The 17,929-nt window shown below is 36.2% G+C and overlaps 1 protein-coding gene across 1 annotated transcript in view; it reads left to right on the top strand.

Annotated features, from left to right (window-relative positions):
• Positions 1–746: 746 nt before the first annotated feature.
• The window catches only part of ZRANB3 (zinc finger RANBP2-type containing 3), a 47,047-nt gene continuing 29,864 nt past the window's right edge, over positions 747–17,929 (top strand). Inside the window, exons 1-2 of the mRNA XM_009485269.2 lie at positions 747–898; positions 17,905–17,923. Of these exons, the coding sequence (XP_009483544.1) occupies positions 747–898; positions 17,905–17,923 (171 nt within the window). The remainder of the gene's footprint in view (positions 899–17,904; positions 17,924–17,929) is intronic.

Below are 17,929 nucleotides of genomic sequence, written 5' to 3' on the forward strand. Positions count from 1 at the left end.
AACCATTTGTTTGTTTCAAATCTATTGAAGTTATAAGAGAACAAAAGTTAATATTTCTTCTCTGACCCTGTCCCCTTGGACAGAAATGAATGAAGAATGCACATTTTTAGTCTGAAGCACAGTACGAGAATTTTCATTGATTAATTCTGTGGTTTAAGATTTGTTTCTTTCTGAGGGGAGCAAAGTTCCTTACTCTTTTTTTTTTCTTTTGTTTGTTCCTGCCCGCCCCCTCCCCCCCCTCTTCTCCCAGACTGGGCATATTTTTCCCTTTTTCTCCTGATTTGATTCCTAGGATTAAAAATTTTAGAGGACTGTTGGTTCCATCATCAGAAGGTTAAATAACCTTTTTTCTGTAACTTTTCTGAAAAATGTTTACTAAAAGAGTTATATTTCAATGTCTACAAGTTAGCTCTATTTGAATGGCCAATAACTGTCATCCATGAATAGGGAACTTTCTTAAATAATTATTTCATAGCTTTGAGGAGGTGATACATGCTGACCTCTTCATACTGGAATAGTTAGAATATTTTATTGATACTGAGGTGGTAGGCTCTTCCTCCATCATGTGCATTATTTTATGCTTTCTAGGGAGAATTCTCAAGACTTGAAGAGTTGCGTAGATATTGAATATTTCAAGATGGAGTGATTATTACTGTTCCATGAAGCTTTTTTCTGTAACATGTTGTAGACCTGCCTTTTAAGTAAGACGTCTTTTTTTTTTTAATGTTGTTTCCCTTAGGTTTAACATGGCTAGTACATTCCAGGAAACACCTGCACTTGAAGTTTCTTATTCAGAAAACGTTGATGCTAAGCTGTCCTTTCTACCTGAAAGACTGAGAAAGAAACTGCTTCCTTTTCAGGAGAAAGGCATCATATTTGCACTTCAGAGAAGTGGCAGGTAAAATCCTTATTGTGTCATGTGCTAAAAATAATTATTTTAGGTAAATCTAAATTAATTTTTACAAAGACTATGCAATACTAGCAGCTCCTAGGTGAGTTATATTACAGAAATTTTTTGTAAACTATAAGATAACGTGGTTTAAAATGAGGGGTGGTTTTGTTTTTTCCCCAGAGGATGAAGAAATGTTTAATAATTCATTGTGCGAAAAAGGATTGCAGTATCAAAGATCTCCACACGTAAGAGGAGGTTGATATCAGTAGGACCATCCTTTTTGTCATGTTACGAGAGAATTCTTAAAATAAGTTAATTCACATTTGTTTCTTTGGTTCTTAATGGCGTGGTAGAGCTGTTAAGAGAATGACTAACAGATCTTGATGCATCTGTGTGGCATTCTATTTTAAACTTCGTACAATTCTGGCATGTAATCAGGGTGTTCTGGAACTCACTGAGCTGCAAAAGCAGAGCAGAAGAAGCCTTGCAGAGTGCTCAGTTAGCAAGTGCAGCAACTGATAGAGCAGGCATTTAACAATTAAGTACCTGATAAATCAGAAAAATAGTTTATGCAGCAGAGGCTCGAAATATTTTTGCTGAGTAAGAGTCAGTTACTGAGTTACAGGGGCAAAGAAGAGGGAAAGGAAATGCTATTTCCACATTTATAAATTTTAGAAAATTTAGGCAATTGCAACCTAAAGCCAGGCAACTCCTGTATGTTGTTCTTGTGCAAAGTAATGACGTTTTAGAGGTCTGGCACAAATTAAATTATTTTAACTTAGGTTTTTCATTTCATCATCTTGCTTGAACAAGAGGCTTAGGGTCTAAGGGGGTTGCTTGCTAATGTTTGTGATTTCTTGCAGGAGAAAAGAAATGTGCATCTCTTCCTCTAAAGGTGTAAAATTGGAAAGGAACTGCTTATCATCAGTTCTTGCAATTTTATGGAAATCTTGATCAATTAAAATTTCCTCTGAAGATTTTCACTTTAGCTCTATTCATCTGGCCGAAAACCTTTGGCAATTATAACATTGCTGTCTTCAGGGAATTAAGAAAGCCATCTTTTTTATGCTGCCAGACAAGGTAGCAGAGTAGAAAGATGAGCCCAGCCATTAATGTGCAAGCCTGAGATTTAAAAAGCTTTATGCTGTATTGGCATTAACTTCTCTGTGACCACTGGTCATATTAGGCACTTCCCTGCTGCACAGTGTGACTGTGAGAATGAATGCACACAGTTTTAATGGATTGCTAAGACTGTGATAGAATAGACAGCAAAGTCTACATCAGAGTTGAATTTAATAAATCCAAAGCCCTTGGCTACCATGTCTCAGTTGATCTGATTCTAATAAGGGGAAGTGAAGTTTATATAGTATGCAATCGAAGTGCATTTGTATATACAAATAGTGAAATAACAGAAGACATTAAATGTGTATGGTTTCTTTAATGTTAATTAGTGTAGGCTAGTGGATGTATTTGAAAGTAGCATAATCTTTTGTAGCCTATTGTATAATATAGAGCTTCCTCAGGAAGCAGCTTAACTGTAGGACTAGATAAATTTTAATCAGGTGTGTATTTCTTCTTTTTGTTTGAGAAGTAACAATTGCATGCAAGAAATAAAAAGGTTTGGAATACGTAGGCTAATGACTTTCTGTCAGGAGGGAATGATATTATTTTCATTAGGATTATGGGGTTTATGTTTTTTTTTTTTCTTGAAACGCTTCATTAACAAAAGACTGTTGAGCAATATGGCACTGATGGTTTTACTGTGGCATGCATATGAAAGTATTTTCATCATGATTGCAAGAAAATTCATTCCTTGGCAGAGCAAGTTCTATGTTAGGTGGGTCAAACTGAGGAATTGTGTGCATACTCTCAGCCAGCCTCTATATGAAGTAAAATTTATTAAGTCAAACTTGCCTGAGGAGTATTTTTTTTTTAAATCTGTCCCTTGCTCAGGTAGATCTGATTTTCTTTCTGTCCCAAAACAGAGAGCAAGAGCCTCTGCTGCTTGTAGCTGAATTTTCTTATTAAGTTTGTCAGCCCTCGGCTCACCTAAGTCTTTCCCTTTTGTGTACTCTATAATGATTTAAGCCTTCTTTCAGTATTCCCAGTGGTATATTTTAGCAGGGTCTGGTACTTTTCCATAAAAGTGGCTTTTCTAGTTTTAAAAATATATAAACATAGGACTTGAGGTAAGCAGTATGTGCATCTCAGCTCTTCTTTCTTCTCTCCCTCAGGCTGTGCACTCCCTTTGCAGTCATTGCTTAATCCATGCTTTGCTGTAGCAACAGGAAACTGGTGTAGAGAAAGTGCTCTATTGTTGGCTGAAGAGATACAATGAATATTATCTTAGGTTAGCCAAGCACCACCCAGTGTGAAAAGGGATTTATCATTACAACAAACTTCTGTTTCTTGCATGGAAGGGGCCAGGAGTAAGCTATTAATTCCCTCGTCTTTTCCCAGAGGAAAAAAATGCTGTTGTGATTTGTGCTTTTGATTCATTAGTAAATGAATCAAAGGCTTTTTCAGTAGATGCTCCAAAGGCATTGTCTAGACTAACAGAGACTGCCTAACACTTCTCTAGGAACTAATAATTCTAGAGCCAACAAGACAGTCTATAGTTCAACGTATGCTAAGATACCTTTTAGCTCACAGCCATGCCTTAAAGGTAAATAACTGCATGGCTGCTTATTCCTTACTAGAGATTATTCTTCAGAAGTGCACTTAGGAATAGGTATCTGGGGATGGGAACAGTGTTTGGTCTTTATTTATAACCTCAAACATTAATGTGCAGAAAAGTTGGGTGCACACAATTCTGTCCTTGAAAACAATTTATTTTTATGCCTTTCTTTCAGGAAAAGTGTAAGTTACTTTTAAAAACAGCATTAATGTGTATTTATTTATTTACATGTGCTTTAAACTGTTTCTTAAATAGAAAGCAACAAACTTGTCCCTTCCAGGAACATAAAGTCTTGGCAATGGGCTCAGGAAATAGGTTGTTAGGGTCAGTTGTCTGTACGCTGTTGGGAGGTGGAGGTGAGCAATCCTCTCTGCTCTTTGTTGGTTATTAGTCATAGTTTGGGCAGATGTGGACAAATCCCCATTTGCTGAGAGCTCAGGGTAACCTAATCACAAGTGAAGAGGCATAAACCGAAAACCTTAAAGTAAAGGTGTCATCTGGCTTATTGGATTTAGTTATTTTAAGCAATAGAGTGTAATTTTCAGGCCTATTTTATTCTTCCATGTAAAATCTATGAAGTATGCAGGAGGAAGCTGACTTGAGAATGAAGGCCTAAACAATATTGAGAAGTCACCAGCCAATGGTCAGGTGTTAGTGAAGAGGAGGTGGCAGTGTTGAAGCACAATACTTTGGAAAAAGTGGTAGAAGTTTGGGCAAAATATCCAAGATGCAGAAATATATGGGCAAATGGCTTGCTAGTACTGATAAGGATTGTATTCAATCTCTTTTGAGCCCATATCTCTCTTTGGATATTAATTATTTTTACTGTTACTGTTCACTAACATAGTACTTGGAAACTCACAATCTCTTTCTGTCATATATTTCTGGTTTATATCCTCCCTTTATAGAAGTGTGCGACGTCTGTCTTGTATTACAAACAATTTGCTCACTTGGATATATGTAAAAGTCAGAGGCTTACTATTGTTTGAAAGTTAGCTCTCTTGCTACTGGGTAACCGTGCAAACAGTATCACTAAATGCTTTATCAAGTTTTATAATAACAACTGTCAGCGTGTGATTCGCAAACATCATTATTTAGTGTTGCTTGCTTTGTTGACGGTATCTGAAAAAGATGCCTTCAGACACACAGATATCTTTTTTTTCTAGAAATGTTGGCAGAACAATTTGTTTAAGCTGTCTTGCTTGTGGATGCAAAAGAGGACTTGGAGATATTTACCACTCATGAAATAAGCTTTTCCATTATAATTGTATGCTCAAGCAGTTTTACTGGGGTAATCTAGTTTCCTGCTGTGTTTTCTTCTCACTTTCTTACATAAGGTTCAAGTGCATTAATGTTGTAAGTTCTATTTTCTGGCAAAAAAAAAGCCAAAAGCAAGATTTTTTGTTATAAATTTATCTAAATATTGAAATGCTTATTGATACATTTACCAGGATCTGTATTTTACTCCAGTGTTGATTTATAGATAATTTTTGCTTTTTAATGGTACCTTTATAAGTTTTAGAGATAATGCATTAACTTATATTTATACATTCTGGAGCATGTGATTTTTAGTTTCCCATACATGCTGGCTTAATGTTGTTTATTCAGTATAGACACAGTAAAAAAAGCTGTAAATTACAACGGATGGCAGTAATGTGATATGCAGAGTTCATATCTGGCATTAAAAGCTATCACCTTTAACGAAAGGGTATTTGTTCTGTTAGGCAGTCTTTTTCTAGAGTAACAAAAAGTTGTACAGTGTTTAATGTTGTTTTGGGTAGTAGGCTACAGAGAATCATTGTGATAGTGAGCTCATTAGAGAATGGAGTGCAAGCGTCCCCCATTACAATAGCGAGTCGGTTGGCTGCACTTCAAAATAGTACATTTTTTTCACTGACTGTGTCTCTGATCTCTAGCAAGCTACACAGGAGAAATGCATCGTTAATTCTTTGTTAATTAAAACAGATTTTTAGTTTGAAGACTTTATCAGTCTTTATAGAAATTAATTTCCGCCCCCCTTCCTCAAAGTAGACCAGAAAAACAGAGGCTCAGGTCAAAATTTCCTCAAAGCTTATGAACACAGCTAAAAGGTTCTCACTCCAGTTCCTCACTGGAAAGGTAGAGTATATAGAGTCTGCTGAGGTTTTAGTAGTTCAATCATAGAAATAGTAGCTCTTGAGCAGGAAGCAAATAGAAATGTTTAGAATTCCCAAGCACAGTGTAGTCCTTTGTAGGGCCAGGAATTTCTGATGTAAGTTGTACTTAAATTCTCGGGCAAATTCTACACAAATTTCTTTAACTGCCTAGGATGGTAGTAGGAAGGAGTGATGAGAATACACAGAAATTGAGTCTAGTTATCTGTGCATCACGGTAGACTAACTTTTCTTTTGCCCCTTGAAATACAAAATTCTCTAGTTCTTAGAAATCCTTTTTCTGAATCTGCTTTGTTCTATCTCATGCAGCCTGCCTGAACATAAAAAACCCACCCTGTAGACCCTATAGTCTGCATGTTCAGTGTGTTGGATGGGTGGGGGGGAATGTGTATCTTAATAGAATTTTTTAGACCTTGAGGAAGAAGTTAAGCTTTCTTTGCCTAGACTCTGAACTAGATAGCCTGAATCAGGTGAATTCTTCTGTATTAGCTATTGAATAGTATGAAAGGTATCATTTCCATTTGAGAAGGGTGTCTGAGGGAGTTATATTTCTAGCTTTTGGAGACTGATATAATAAGAGAAAGTATGTTCAGTCTATGTTTGCTTCCATGCACATTTTAGTTTGTGCTAGAACAGTAGGTCCTTTTCTCTTACGCTTTTGTTTAACTATTTTTCCATTTCACTCTTATTTTTGTCATTTTTACTGAGTTTGATTATGGGTTTTATGTTGTCTATTAATCTTTCCTTCTCCTTCTGTATAATGCCACTATTGCTTTCAGTCTTGTATTGCCTTTTTAAGTTACCAGAGCTTTTGCTTTATTTTGCTTTTATCTTTACTATTTTTTGATCCATGATTACTGATTGATTTGCTTTTTCAGTGTATTTCTTTTCTCCAGTTTCTGATCTTTGATAGCAGCTATGAATAAGAAAATTTCAGAGAAGAAAATACATTTTCCTTCCATTTCCATTTTGCAGCACTAAGCCTAGATGCATGTTTACATATCTGTTACCATCTATGTCTAATTTTTCTGTCCTTTGTTTGAAAGGACATAGGTTGCTGCAAGTCTATGTTGTGATTAAATGCAAGACCAACTGCTTTGTACAATTGTCTAAAATCATCTCTTTTCAGAATCAGCTATATAGTTTAAAGGAACACTTAACAAAAATATTTTACAGGCTACTGTTGGATTGTCCCCCAGTATTATTTCTCAGTATTTCTCTTCTGGGAGATGTGGCATTGTTATTTGCAGTTGAATTTTGCTTTACTGTTTTCACCTCTGTTGTAAGTCCTCACATCATTACAGTCTATTAGTTTACTTAATGTCTTACTTTAACTTAAGCAAGTAGCATACAACTTCACTTACGTAGTGAAAACATTAATCATTAATTTCTAAAGGAAGAGAAATGTAACAGAAACGGTTGACATGGAGAGCTCATGTTTTAAGGAGCTATAGCTATTTGGTAATTATCAGTGTATTGTTTTGGTATCAGTATTTATGGAGAACATTATAAGAAGAATTTTTCTTTGACTTTTATTCGTATTAAGCCATTTTGTTTTGAATAAGTTGCTGAAAAGCTTAGTGAGCGTTCTGACTATTTCCTTGTTAAGCACATAATGACTATCATTCTTATACACTGCAGATAAGGATGTAGAACTGGTGTAAATACCAAGCAGAGTATCCTTTAATGACTCTAGATGTTGTAGTATCGCTGTTCTTACTGTGATACTACACTGCTATCACCATGACACTGTAGTGTCACTGAGACTGGAGTTAATCTGGATTCTTGTTATTAAACTTGTGACCAATTTGATCTTAAGATGGAAAGTTCAGAATTTAACATAAAGAAGATAACTTCATCTTGTCTGGTTTTGAATTTCATCATAGTCTCTTTTGGAAGATCTACTTATTCTCTCTGGTTTTGTCACACTGACTTTGATAGATGCTAAATTAATTAAATTTGCATGTTAGAACATGAAATTCTGTTCACATTGGGGTTTTGGGGGTGTTTTTGTTGGTTTTTTAGTCATGTCTAGCAATATTTCTATGAATGTTTCATTTTTATTTTAATTTGTACTTAGTGACTTGAAGCATCAAATGCCATCAACAAATGTCTCCATTATTTGTAGATCTTCAGATCAGAGAGAACTGGGAATAAAAATAATTGTAACTTTTTAATATGATTTCTATCTCTAGTCCCAGTAGATTGTGGTTAGATAGTCTGAAAGAGGTGTTTGAAACAAGGCAGAAGTCTCTTGCTAGAGTAAGAAAGGAATCTTTTATTCCAACATATTCAACAACTCATTTTAGATAATATTAAATGATTATAATTTTGTGATAAATCTGAGTCCTTAAACCCTGCATCATAATAGATGTGCAGTTGTTTCCAGTCTTAGAAAAAAAAGCTGAAAAGTAATCCTTGGGGAAGAAGAATGGAATGGCTATTTAATGACTATGTAGAGGATCAAAGTGTTAATTTAATACATTTCAGCAATTAAATATGGAGTAGCTCTGTGAGTACTGTGCTTTTAATGAAAGGTTTCTTTTTTTAAAGACATTGGTTTGTAATGTTTCAGAGTACATTTCACATCTGAGAAGTGCCAAAGCAGGGAGAGAGAGATGATTAAATGAAGATGCTAGCTCACAGAATGAGGTTCAGATGCAGGAAGTATGAATGAGAGATTGAGCCAAATTCTGCAGAGCTTTCATGGCCAGGGAGACTTGTTTGGAAGTGATGCTGGAGGAACTGGGAAGCAGTTCAAATGGAACAAAAAAATGCATTGTCAGTAAGTGAATGTAGAATGTCATTCAGGAGAGGAACTGTGTGGGGTTACAAAAGCAATGGCAGTAATCCAAGAAATTACCTGGGCTTAAATGTGGACTTTTAGCAGCAGGAATAGAGAATAAAATGCAGATTTTTAGAAATGCAGGGCATTGTTAGAATGGAAGAGAAGAACCAAGTGATATAAAAACTACAGGTGTAGGTAATAGGCTGTCAACAGTGATGGAGAGAGGGGAAATGAGTTTAGTGTTAGCTGTGTGCAATGGAAGTTTGCAGCAGGAGAATCCACAATGAAAAACAGCTGTGTTTAACTATAAGCATCAGGGAGAGGGCAGAATGAAAGTGATCTGTTCTGCGTATGTGAGGCAAGCTGCCTTAACGTGAGTGAGAAAAAGTAAGGTCTTAAAGTGTGAGTCAAATTCTGATGGACTAAAGGAAGTTGGAAGGCGAGGAAGAACATGGGCAGAAGAGAAAATGCCCCAAAGGTAGCTGGGTAAACAATTTAAATCCACCTGCTTTATGATGTCTGTACTGTGTTGGAGGCGGGGCAAGTTAGAAAAGAGGAGATAAAGCAATGTAGAAAAGATCAGCAGAATTGCTTAGTTCAGAGATATATGTCAGGAAAGAAGTGGGATTTTCTGTCAACAGTTGAATGTGTGGTTGTTCTTGAAGTATTTTGAAGGTACAAAAGTATTTTGAAGTATTGGTACAGAGAAGGAACCAAGGGTAGGAGAAAACTAAACACTGATTTTGAGAGCTTGGGGTACTGGAGGGAAAAGACATTGAATCTGGGAACTATTGGAAATAGAGACACTAGTGATGAGACACTTTTCTAGGTAATTCTTTTCCCTGTTGCCTGATTCAGCTGACTTTAAAGGAGGAAGACATGAACAGAGTAGTTGTTCTGCAACTCTTGCAGTGCAGATCACTGCAGGGGGAGGGTCACTTGGGAAAGCAGAGTTTGTTGGAAAAGTAGTGATAAGTGCCCAAATGTCATTGAAAGTCATTAGACTATGTAGTAAAGAACAACTACTGTTGATCACAGGTATTTCAGTCAGGCTGATTAATACTGAGGTTAAGGTTTGTAGCTTGGATTGTCAGTAGTTGAAATTGGTTGATGTTATTCCAACTGTTCCAATTAACTGAAGTCAATTTTTCTTGCATTGAGTCAGCTGGTGAACCAATTTGTCTCTGAAGCCAGTGACTGAATGGGTAAAGAGTTCTCACTATCACTGTTAGGCATCTTGACTAGAATTTTTATCAGTTAACAGCTCAATTAATATATTCTAAAAAAGCTATTGAGCTTAACCTTCAACTTGACCACTTTGATATGCCATTCCACACATTTTTGTCAAAGCTAGAATACAAGAATTTGTTCACAAATGTGCTCTTGTAGCTTTCAAATCTTAATAAAGCGTTTTAGAAGTTTTTTTCAGTTACATGTTGAGGAGTGCTGGTGAAAAGCATGACAGCACAACCATTCTCCTCTAGACTCCCTTAGAGAATCATTAACACTGCAGATGTGGCAATTTAGCGCGTCTTACATTAGACTGAGTGTTGGGTTTTTTGGTTGGTTTTTTTTTTTTTTAAATACCTAGTGTAGTTCAAGAGCAAGGGTATCATCCCTATCCCTAATCCCTAACCCTAACCCTATCTTAAATCTTCTGGGGCTCTATTTTTGGTGAAACAACCTTGATTTTTTTTGTGCAAGGAAGTCAGCTCTCTTTGTTCTAGTTTTAGGACTGCGTGCTGTGATTACTGACACACAAATGTAATGGTTGCTTGCGCAGTTTTATATAAAAATGTACTAAGTTCAGACTCCTTAAATAACCCTTGGTTAAGATCTTAGTGCTAAAGTGTTGGCTTGTGAGTAGGAGGTAAATTATATGTTGTAGCGTTATATAAAACTGACTCACATGAGTAGGTGAGAATCCCAAGAATATCAGGACACCCACACTAGTGAAAGAAAGATGCGAGCTTCCTCTGTACAACATGTTCCAAAGACTGCATTAACAAAAACAGCTTTAATTTGTTTGAGTAGTAACAAAATTTTTCAGCATTTTAAGAAATGAAATGCTTCTGCTTTGAATGTTTGTCTTGGAAAATGCATTTGAAAGTGAAGGAGTTTGTTCTGAAAAAGTTACCTGCGGTTCTAACTATTTTTTTTCTGGATGAAAAGCTGTTGAAAATTAATCAAAAAGGTAAATCATTCCCACAAGCAAGCAATAATTGTATTGGATTGCTATACTCCTTTAGCTTTTAATCCTTTATGTAAGGAAGCAGAACTGTCCAGTTTAGAGAGGATATTATTGCAAAATATTTCTGTAGGTACAAGAAACCTCTAGCACTGTCTGTATTACTTAGTAGGATTCTTGGTTATATAGACCTTAGATATATACCAGTGTGGTGTTAATTGGTATTCTTGCAAGAGCAAAGTCCAAAATTAGATTCTTTGTCTTTGCGAAGATACCTTGCTGAAGTAGCCATAATTAATATAAGAAACTTGAACTGTATTGTTTGCTTAGTTAATATTGCTAACATTTCAAAAAGGGTGACCCAAATGTAACCCAGACACACAGAAATAGAAATTATTTCCATTTAAACATTTTTTTGTTCCCTGAACTCATTTTATGAAACTATTTTACTATTAACTTCTTTCTGATGCAGACTGTTTTCGTGTGGCTATATGACATATGCCACATGAGCTTAGCCTTAGTTTCCTTCTGCTTCTCCAATCAACTCATCTGCATAAAATTTTGAAGATCTGCTTCTCCTTCTGCTTTGCAAAGTTGGTTCCAATCTTCTTGACGTCAACACAACCAGGAACTCTTTCTGTGCTCTTTGAGGTTTGAAAAACTATGCTTTCTGGCATTCCAGAGGCAGAACTTTCCTGACCAGAGCTTTCACAGGGCTGGGTTTTGGGTTTCTTCCTTAGTCCCTTTACCTGTTTTTTGCTAACTTCTGGTTTCTCTCCAAGGTTTGCTGTAGCAAGAATCTGTAAGTGCACCTTTGCTTGGTGCTTGATACCTTTACAAGACCATTGTAATAGTGCGTGCTAGCTTGTGAATATCTGGTTCTGGGGTCCTGACTTATCCAGCTTTGTGTGGGCCCTTAAATTATGTGATTCTTTACATTTAGAAGAAAGCTTCACACACAGTGATGGGTTTTGTGTGGAACCTCAGGTGCTTGCATTTGTTCTCTTTTGTGTGGAGATCAACAATAAGGTTTTGGACCTATGTGGACCTGAGATGAACCAACACAGTAGACTTCTTGCTCTCTTCTCTGCATGCATATTCATTTACCAGGATACGCTCTCACACAAAACTTCCTGTTTTGCTCTTTGTGTTTGCATTTTAATGGAAAAGGTAGTTTTATTTTAAAGCTAATACATCTCAACATGAAAGGGTTGTTAAATCCTAGTGGAGACCAGACTGTGGTTGCCTTCTATTTATGAAAGATACTACTGTGTCCGAAGCCCATTTCTAACTGCAAGCGGGTTATGAATAGTAGAAAGATTGTAGCAACATGTGTAATGCATCCCAATGAGATTCTGATGCTTTCTGTTGGGGAAAAAATAGCAGATTTCCTTGATAAATGGACAGAGATTCAAATGCTAGCCACATGATTCACTAGGAAGAAGGGAAACATTTAAAAATGAAATGGGAAAGAATCTGAAAGAATTTGCCATTGACTGTGGTGCTTTTTGCACGGTTGGACTTCGCTGCTGAGAGTAAGTGTAACTGAGGCATCTAAACCAATTTTTTTTCCCCGCTTTTCTGAAACTTTTGACCATGTGGGCTGAGCTTATAACAGGATATGAAACTGCGTATCATAGCTCTGATCTATATTCTTGGATAGAGCTATTATTAAGGTGTCATATGAACAGATGGGATGTGAATGATGAAGCTCGGATTGGGTAACTAGCAGTTGAGAGGAAATGACTAATTGAACTTCAGAGAACAAGAAGTCTGTCTTCTTGCAGTCAAAATACGTGAAACAAAAATACATATTTGTCCCTTCAATGTAGCTGCAGATCTGTTTCTTTTGCTTTGACAGCATGGAACCTTTATGTTCATGTTGGCAGCTTGTCTGACTGCAGTAATATAGAACATTCTCAAGTTTGTTTTAAATAGAGGCTGCATATTTTTAAGATTATGTAAAGCAAAATGTAAAGTATGGCTTTTTAACAGCTTAATGCAACTATTAGATATCTTATGAGTTTTGTGTGGTTTGGGCTGTAATGATGGGGTAGTTCTTTACATTTCAAATCTAATTGTGATTATAAATTGGGAACACTTGATGATTTCCCCCTCAGTAATATAAGCTATTTTTCATTGCCCTAGAGTCTAACGAAAAAATTTTGGACTTCTCATATTTGGTAACTACATTAAGCAGGCATCTTAAGGTTCTTATTCTAAAACTGTGAAAACTACAGAGGATGAATGCTCTAAAATGCATTAAGTCATAAAATAATTTGAATATCCTCAATTTCCACTTACATTAGTTTTTTTAACTTCCACCTGTATCATAAACTCATCTTGTGTGTCATGTCAAAACTTTTATCAGGTGTAAGTGTCAATAATGTTAATTAATTGGGATAAATCAGCAATTTTAAAACTGTAGCACTTCAGAAATTCAAGTATGAACAGTGTGGCTCAAAGCAGTGATTCATGTTGCTAACTATCATAACAGAGGACTTAACACATTCAGATACTCTAACTGGAGCTTTAAAAACAATTTTGTGCACCTGATTCATATCAGTCTGTGATGTGTCTAGTTGAATGTTTAAATGACTAAAAAATGTATGGGTTGCAAGTATAGGAAGAAAATCTAAACTACGTATGACAAAGCTGTTTCATCATAGGGTGGGAGAAGAGAATGAATACTTAACTAAATAGCAAAATATCACTATAGATATGTTAACTTTTAAGCATATGGATGTTTCCATGGAATCTCTACTTGTATTGGTACTGCAGAAACAAGGAAGATAAAACTGTGTTGATCTCTTTATCATGATTATCTTTTAAGAGTGGTTATGTTATGGACAAAATTATGGCAGTTGCTTTGTACTTCCATCCATTTACCAGCAACAAAATGATGAGCTTCTATAAATATCTAAAAGCCGGCAACTTTGTCACTGCTATATAAGAAGTTTCACTTCAGACTTAAGTGGAAGTTAATAGACATGAAAACAGAAGATACTTTATAGCAGCAAAGATTCTATGAGCACAGTCTGAAAATGAGTGCAAAAAGAAAAACAGAACAACTTCTTATTCTTCGGCAGATACTCGAGTCATCAAAGTTTAAGTGGCTACGGTTCATTTTAATGAAAAAAATCTCATTTTATGGAAAAACACCTGTTCCTGTGGTTGACATATTTTTAAGGCTTTTCACTTTAATTGCTATTCAGCTTGTAATTGTCAGAACAATTTGTAAATTACTCTGAATTTCTTCATTGTAGCTTGTTATCCTGAAAAAAAGGATGAGAGTCCAAGTAGTTAGTTCACATACGTCAAAACACAGTGCAATAGGATCTTATGTATTCTCACTTTGATTTCTGTGTGTCTGAACTGGCGTAATTAACATTTCATTATTTATGCAGTTCTACTAAAATGTAAGTTGATATGCTGAGAAATACTGTATTTGTCAGCACAAGTTGGTAAGGAACATTTGTATTCTTGTCCTCTTTACCACATTTCCTTACTACCAGCAGCTACTTGGATGCAATATAGTCTTGGTTATTGCTATATTTGTACATGTGCTCTGATATCCTTATATTAAATATACTATATTGTTGAAGAAGGTCTTTGGTTTATTCTTGAGACACCTCTGCTCTGTAGCTAATTGCTGTAGTCTTGCTCGTTTTCTGCATTTGTGTGAGGAGTTTAAAAAACCCTGCAACACGAGGTTGTTGTGCATTCTAATTGATTTCAGGCTTCAAACTGTTTACAAAAAACAGGATTCATGTACTGAAAGCAGTTGGCTTCTGAAAGAATCTGCAAAAAGAAAGACTTGTTTTGTAAACTTCAGTTCAAGCAATTAACAATGAGTATTAAATGAAAAAAAATCAGTCTTTGAAGTGAAACTGACATTATTTTAAAATTAGAATTGTGTATTACTTGTCTGCAAATAAATGTCTTTGCCCAGCTGCAAATCACAGGCATTAAGGCTCCACAATCATGAGATGCCACTAAAAATAATTCTCTTCCTGCCTTTTTTCCTTTGTAAATCTGTGCAGGCTTGGGAGGTTTGTTTCATTATGTTTTCTTCCTTTGTTTTCATTGCTCCATCCCTAACAATTTGAGAGGGGAGTGTGGTTACAAAGCTATTGCAAGTAGATAGTTTGTTACTTGTAAAAAATTAAGTTATACACGATATATTTTGAATTCTTTTTTATGTTAGTTGAAAGAAACTGATGAAATTGGTAGACGAAATTTACAGTGGCAGATGGAGCGAGCAAACAGCAGTATACCATGTTCCTCAGAATATCAAACATTTACTCGCACATTATGGCTGAAAAGTGCTGGTGTACATTTTCTGCTGAGATTTCTGTTTTGACCACAGAAATGTCCATTTTGGCCCCATAGCAAGATGCATGTTATTAGACATAATGACAGCTCCAAATTGATGGTGCTGCCACAAGCATTAATCATTAGTGTAAAGTGGCTGGGGTTTGTGCAGAAAAGATGACTTCTGTTGTGGTTTTGGGTAGCTGCCCTAACTTCAGAGTACCTACCACTAGAAAAGCAGTTCTGTATTTCTTTAAAAGATCTTAAGTATCAAAATACAGAACATTTATATTTTGGTGTGTTAAATTTTTATAGACATAAAGACCTGGAAGATTTTTCTTTTTTTTCATGGAAGAAAAAGATCATTTTTCATTTGAGTTACATGATGCAGTGGATGCATATCTAGTTATGTGGCATAGGAGTAGAGGTTTCAGTTTCCTTAGAAGATGCAGTGCTGGGAACAGACTATGAAGAAGAATTCATCCAGAGAAATTCATCAAGACTAGTCTGCATCCATGACTGAAAGCTACTGGGGATAAGAAGTGAAAAGCACAAGGCAGAAAGATACTTGAGTCAGGGGGGATAAAAAAAAGCAGAGTGGCCTGTGAAGTTTATTCCCTTCCAGAGCTTGAAATATTTCATCGTTTCTGAGACTTGGCGCTTTTTTCTGTCAGTAAACATTTATAACTCCTCAAGCAAAGTGATGGACTGCACAGAGCTGTCAGTCTGTTGCTGTCACTGTAGTTCAGCCAACAGCACTCACTGCTGTATTTCTCAATCAGTGGTTTGACTAAGCCCATGCCCTTTGTGTGGCACTATGATACCGACTGGTGGGAGTTTCCAGTTTGCTTTTTATGACAAATTTGAAAATTATACAATGCTTGAAAAACTTCCCAGATTACTTAGTAGCTGGAGAATTTATCTAATTGCCAGTTAGTTAACTGCAGCCCAAGCAGGTATTGCTATGGAACTCTGACAATTCTTACAAAGTTGCAGAAATTCACAGTTTGTGACTGTTTCAGATCTTGCCTTGGAATTCCCGGCATTGATTCTGGTCAGAAGATACTGAGTAAATCTGTATGTTCATGCAGTCCAGGATTGCTATAGGAGAAAAGGGAACTTTAAGTCATCATCTTGCTGTAAGGCTTAAAGGGAGTAGGTTGTTTCCTCACTTCTTTCATAAGGGAGAGTTTTTCTTCACAGTTTTTGCTTGGACTTGTGCCTTCCTCTGAATTTGTTAGTGTGTATGAATTTAATATATGTATTTTATCTAGTAATTACTCGAGGTAGAACAGGCTCTTTGTGATTCTTTAGATAATGCTTTTGAATCGGATAGCCTCGTTGGTTAGGTTTTTTGGGGGAGTGATTTGTTTTGTGGGGTTTTTCCCAGCTTGGAAAAGTCTGTAAAGTAGTGGAAGTAAAAGTTTGTGAAATAGCTGAGAGCTGAGCTTGTAAAAGAGCTGAGGATGTGTACATTTGGAAAGATGCAGCGTCATCCATTTACTAGCTTAACTAAATGTCCATCAAATAATTTCCTTTGTCTTTCATGCAGTCTCAAAGATTTGATGAAGAAGCTTACATGGGCTAGAAACATTTAAGTTTCCTAGACCCTGCTTGAGTTAAGATTGTACATACTAAATAACTGAAATAAACTAAATAACTTAAAATACCTGTAAGTTCATATCAAAGATGGCATTTAATGTTTAGAAAAATAAAATATGCTGAACAGAATCTACTAGTTTTGACTGGGGACTTGGAGTTGTCATTGTCTGTACATGTAGAGTAGCATTAACTCAGTGACTCCAAAATGGGAAAAAAATCAATTTCACTTTTGTCCTGGTTTCAGCTGGGATAGAGTTAATTTTCTTCCTAGTAGGTGGCATAGTGCTGTGTTTTGGATTTAGGATGAGGATAATGTTGATAACACACTGATGTTTTAGCTGTTGTTAAGTACTGCTTACACCAGTCAAGGACTTTTCAGCTCCCTGTGCTCTGCCAGGTGCACACAAAGCTGGGAGGGGGCACAGCCAGGCCAGCTGACCCAACCTGGCCCAAGGGCTATTCCATACCATATGGCATCATGCCAGTATAGAAACTGGGGGGAGCTGGCCGGGGGGCAGGGATCGCTGCTTGGGAACTGGCTTGGCTATCTGTCAGCGGGTGCATCACTTGCTTTGTATATTATTATTGCTATTACTATTATATTTTTATTATTGCTACTACTACTATTTTACTTTATTTCAATTATTAAACTGTTCTTATCTCAACCCAGGAGTTTTTCCTCATTCTTACTCCTCCGATTCTCTCCGCCATCCCATTGGGGTAGGGGGAGTGAGCAAGCAGCTGTGTGGTGCTTAGCTGCTGGCTGAGGTTAAAGCACGACAACTTTCTAATACTTCAGCTAGTACAATTGTTGGGGGAGAGGGAGTGTCTGTTTCTATTGGAAAACAAATGTGATAGCTCTGGAAAGCAGTTTTTAAAAATCAGTCTGACATACAAATAATCCTTAATCATGAAGCAGCAAAACCGTTGCTGTTTCTGAGACAAAAAAAAATTAAGATGCACTTCTTGCCTTGAAAATGTCTCTTAAGATTACAGTTAATATAGCACTAGACCGAAGCAGCACTTCCAATTTTACAATGCAGGTTCTTCAGTAATGCTGACAAATTGAATATACGTTTTTAGAATAATTGGCATATTTACTTTTAAATTCATACCAAATTTACTTCTTGTAGTTGATATCTGTAGGAATGAAGTCTACCTTTTTTCCTTTCACTGATTCCGTAAATCCATAACTTAAATTTATACCAGCCAATTTTTAAGTATTGGTTTATCTGCTATATTTACTATTAATTTCTGCTTCCCCCCCCACCCCTCTTGTTTCTTATTTAGGTGTATGATTGCTGATGAGGTAAGT

The sequence above is a fragment of the Pelecanus crispus genome, chromosome 5 (assembly GCF_030463565.1).
Source record: "Pelecanus crispus isolate bPelCri1 chromosome 5, bPelCri1.pri, whole genome shotgun sequence".
In the NCBI taxonomy this organism is placed as follows: Eukaryota; Metazoa; Chordata; class Aves; order Pelecaniformes; family Pelecanidae; genus Pelecanus; species Pelecanus crispus.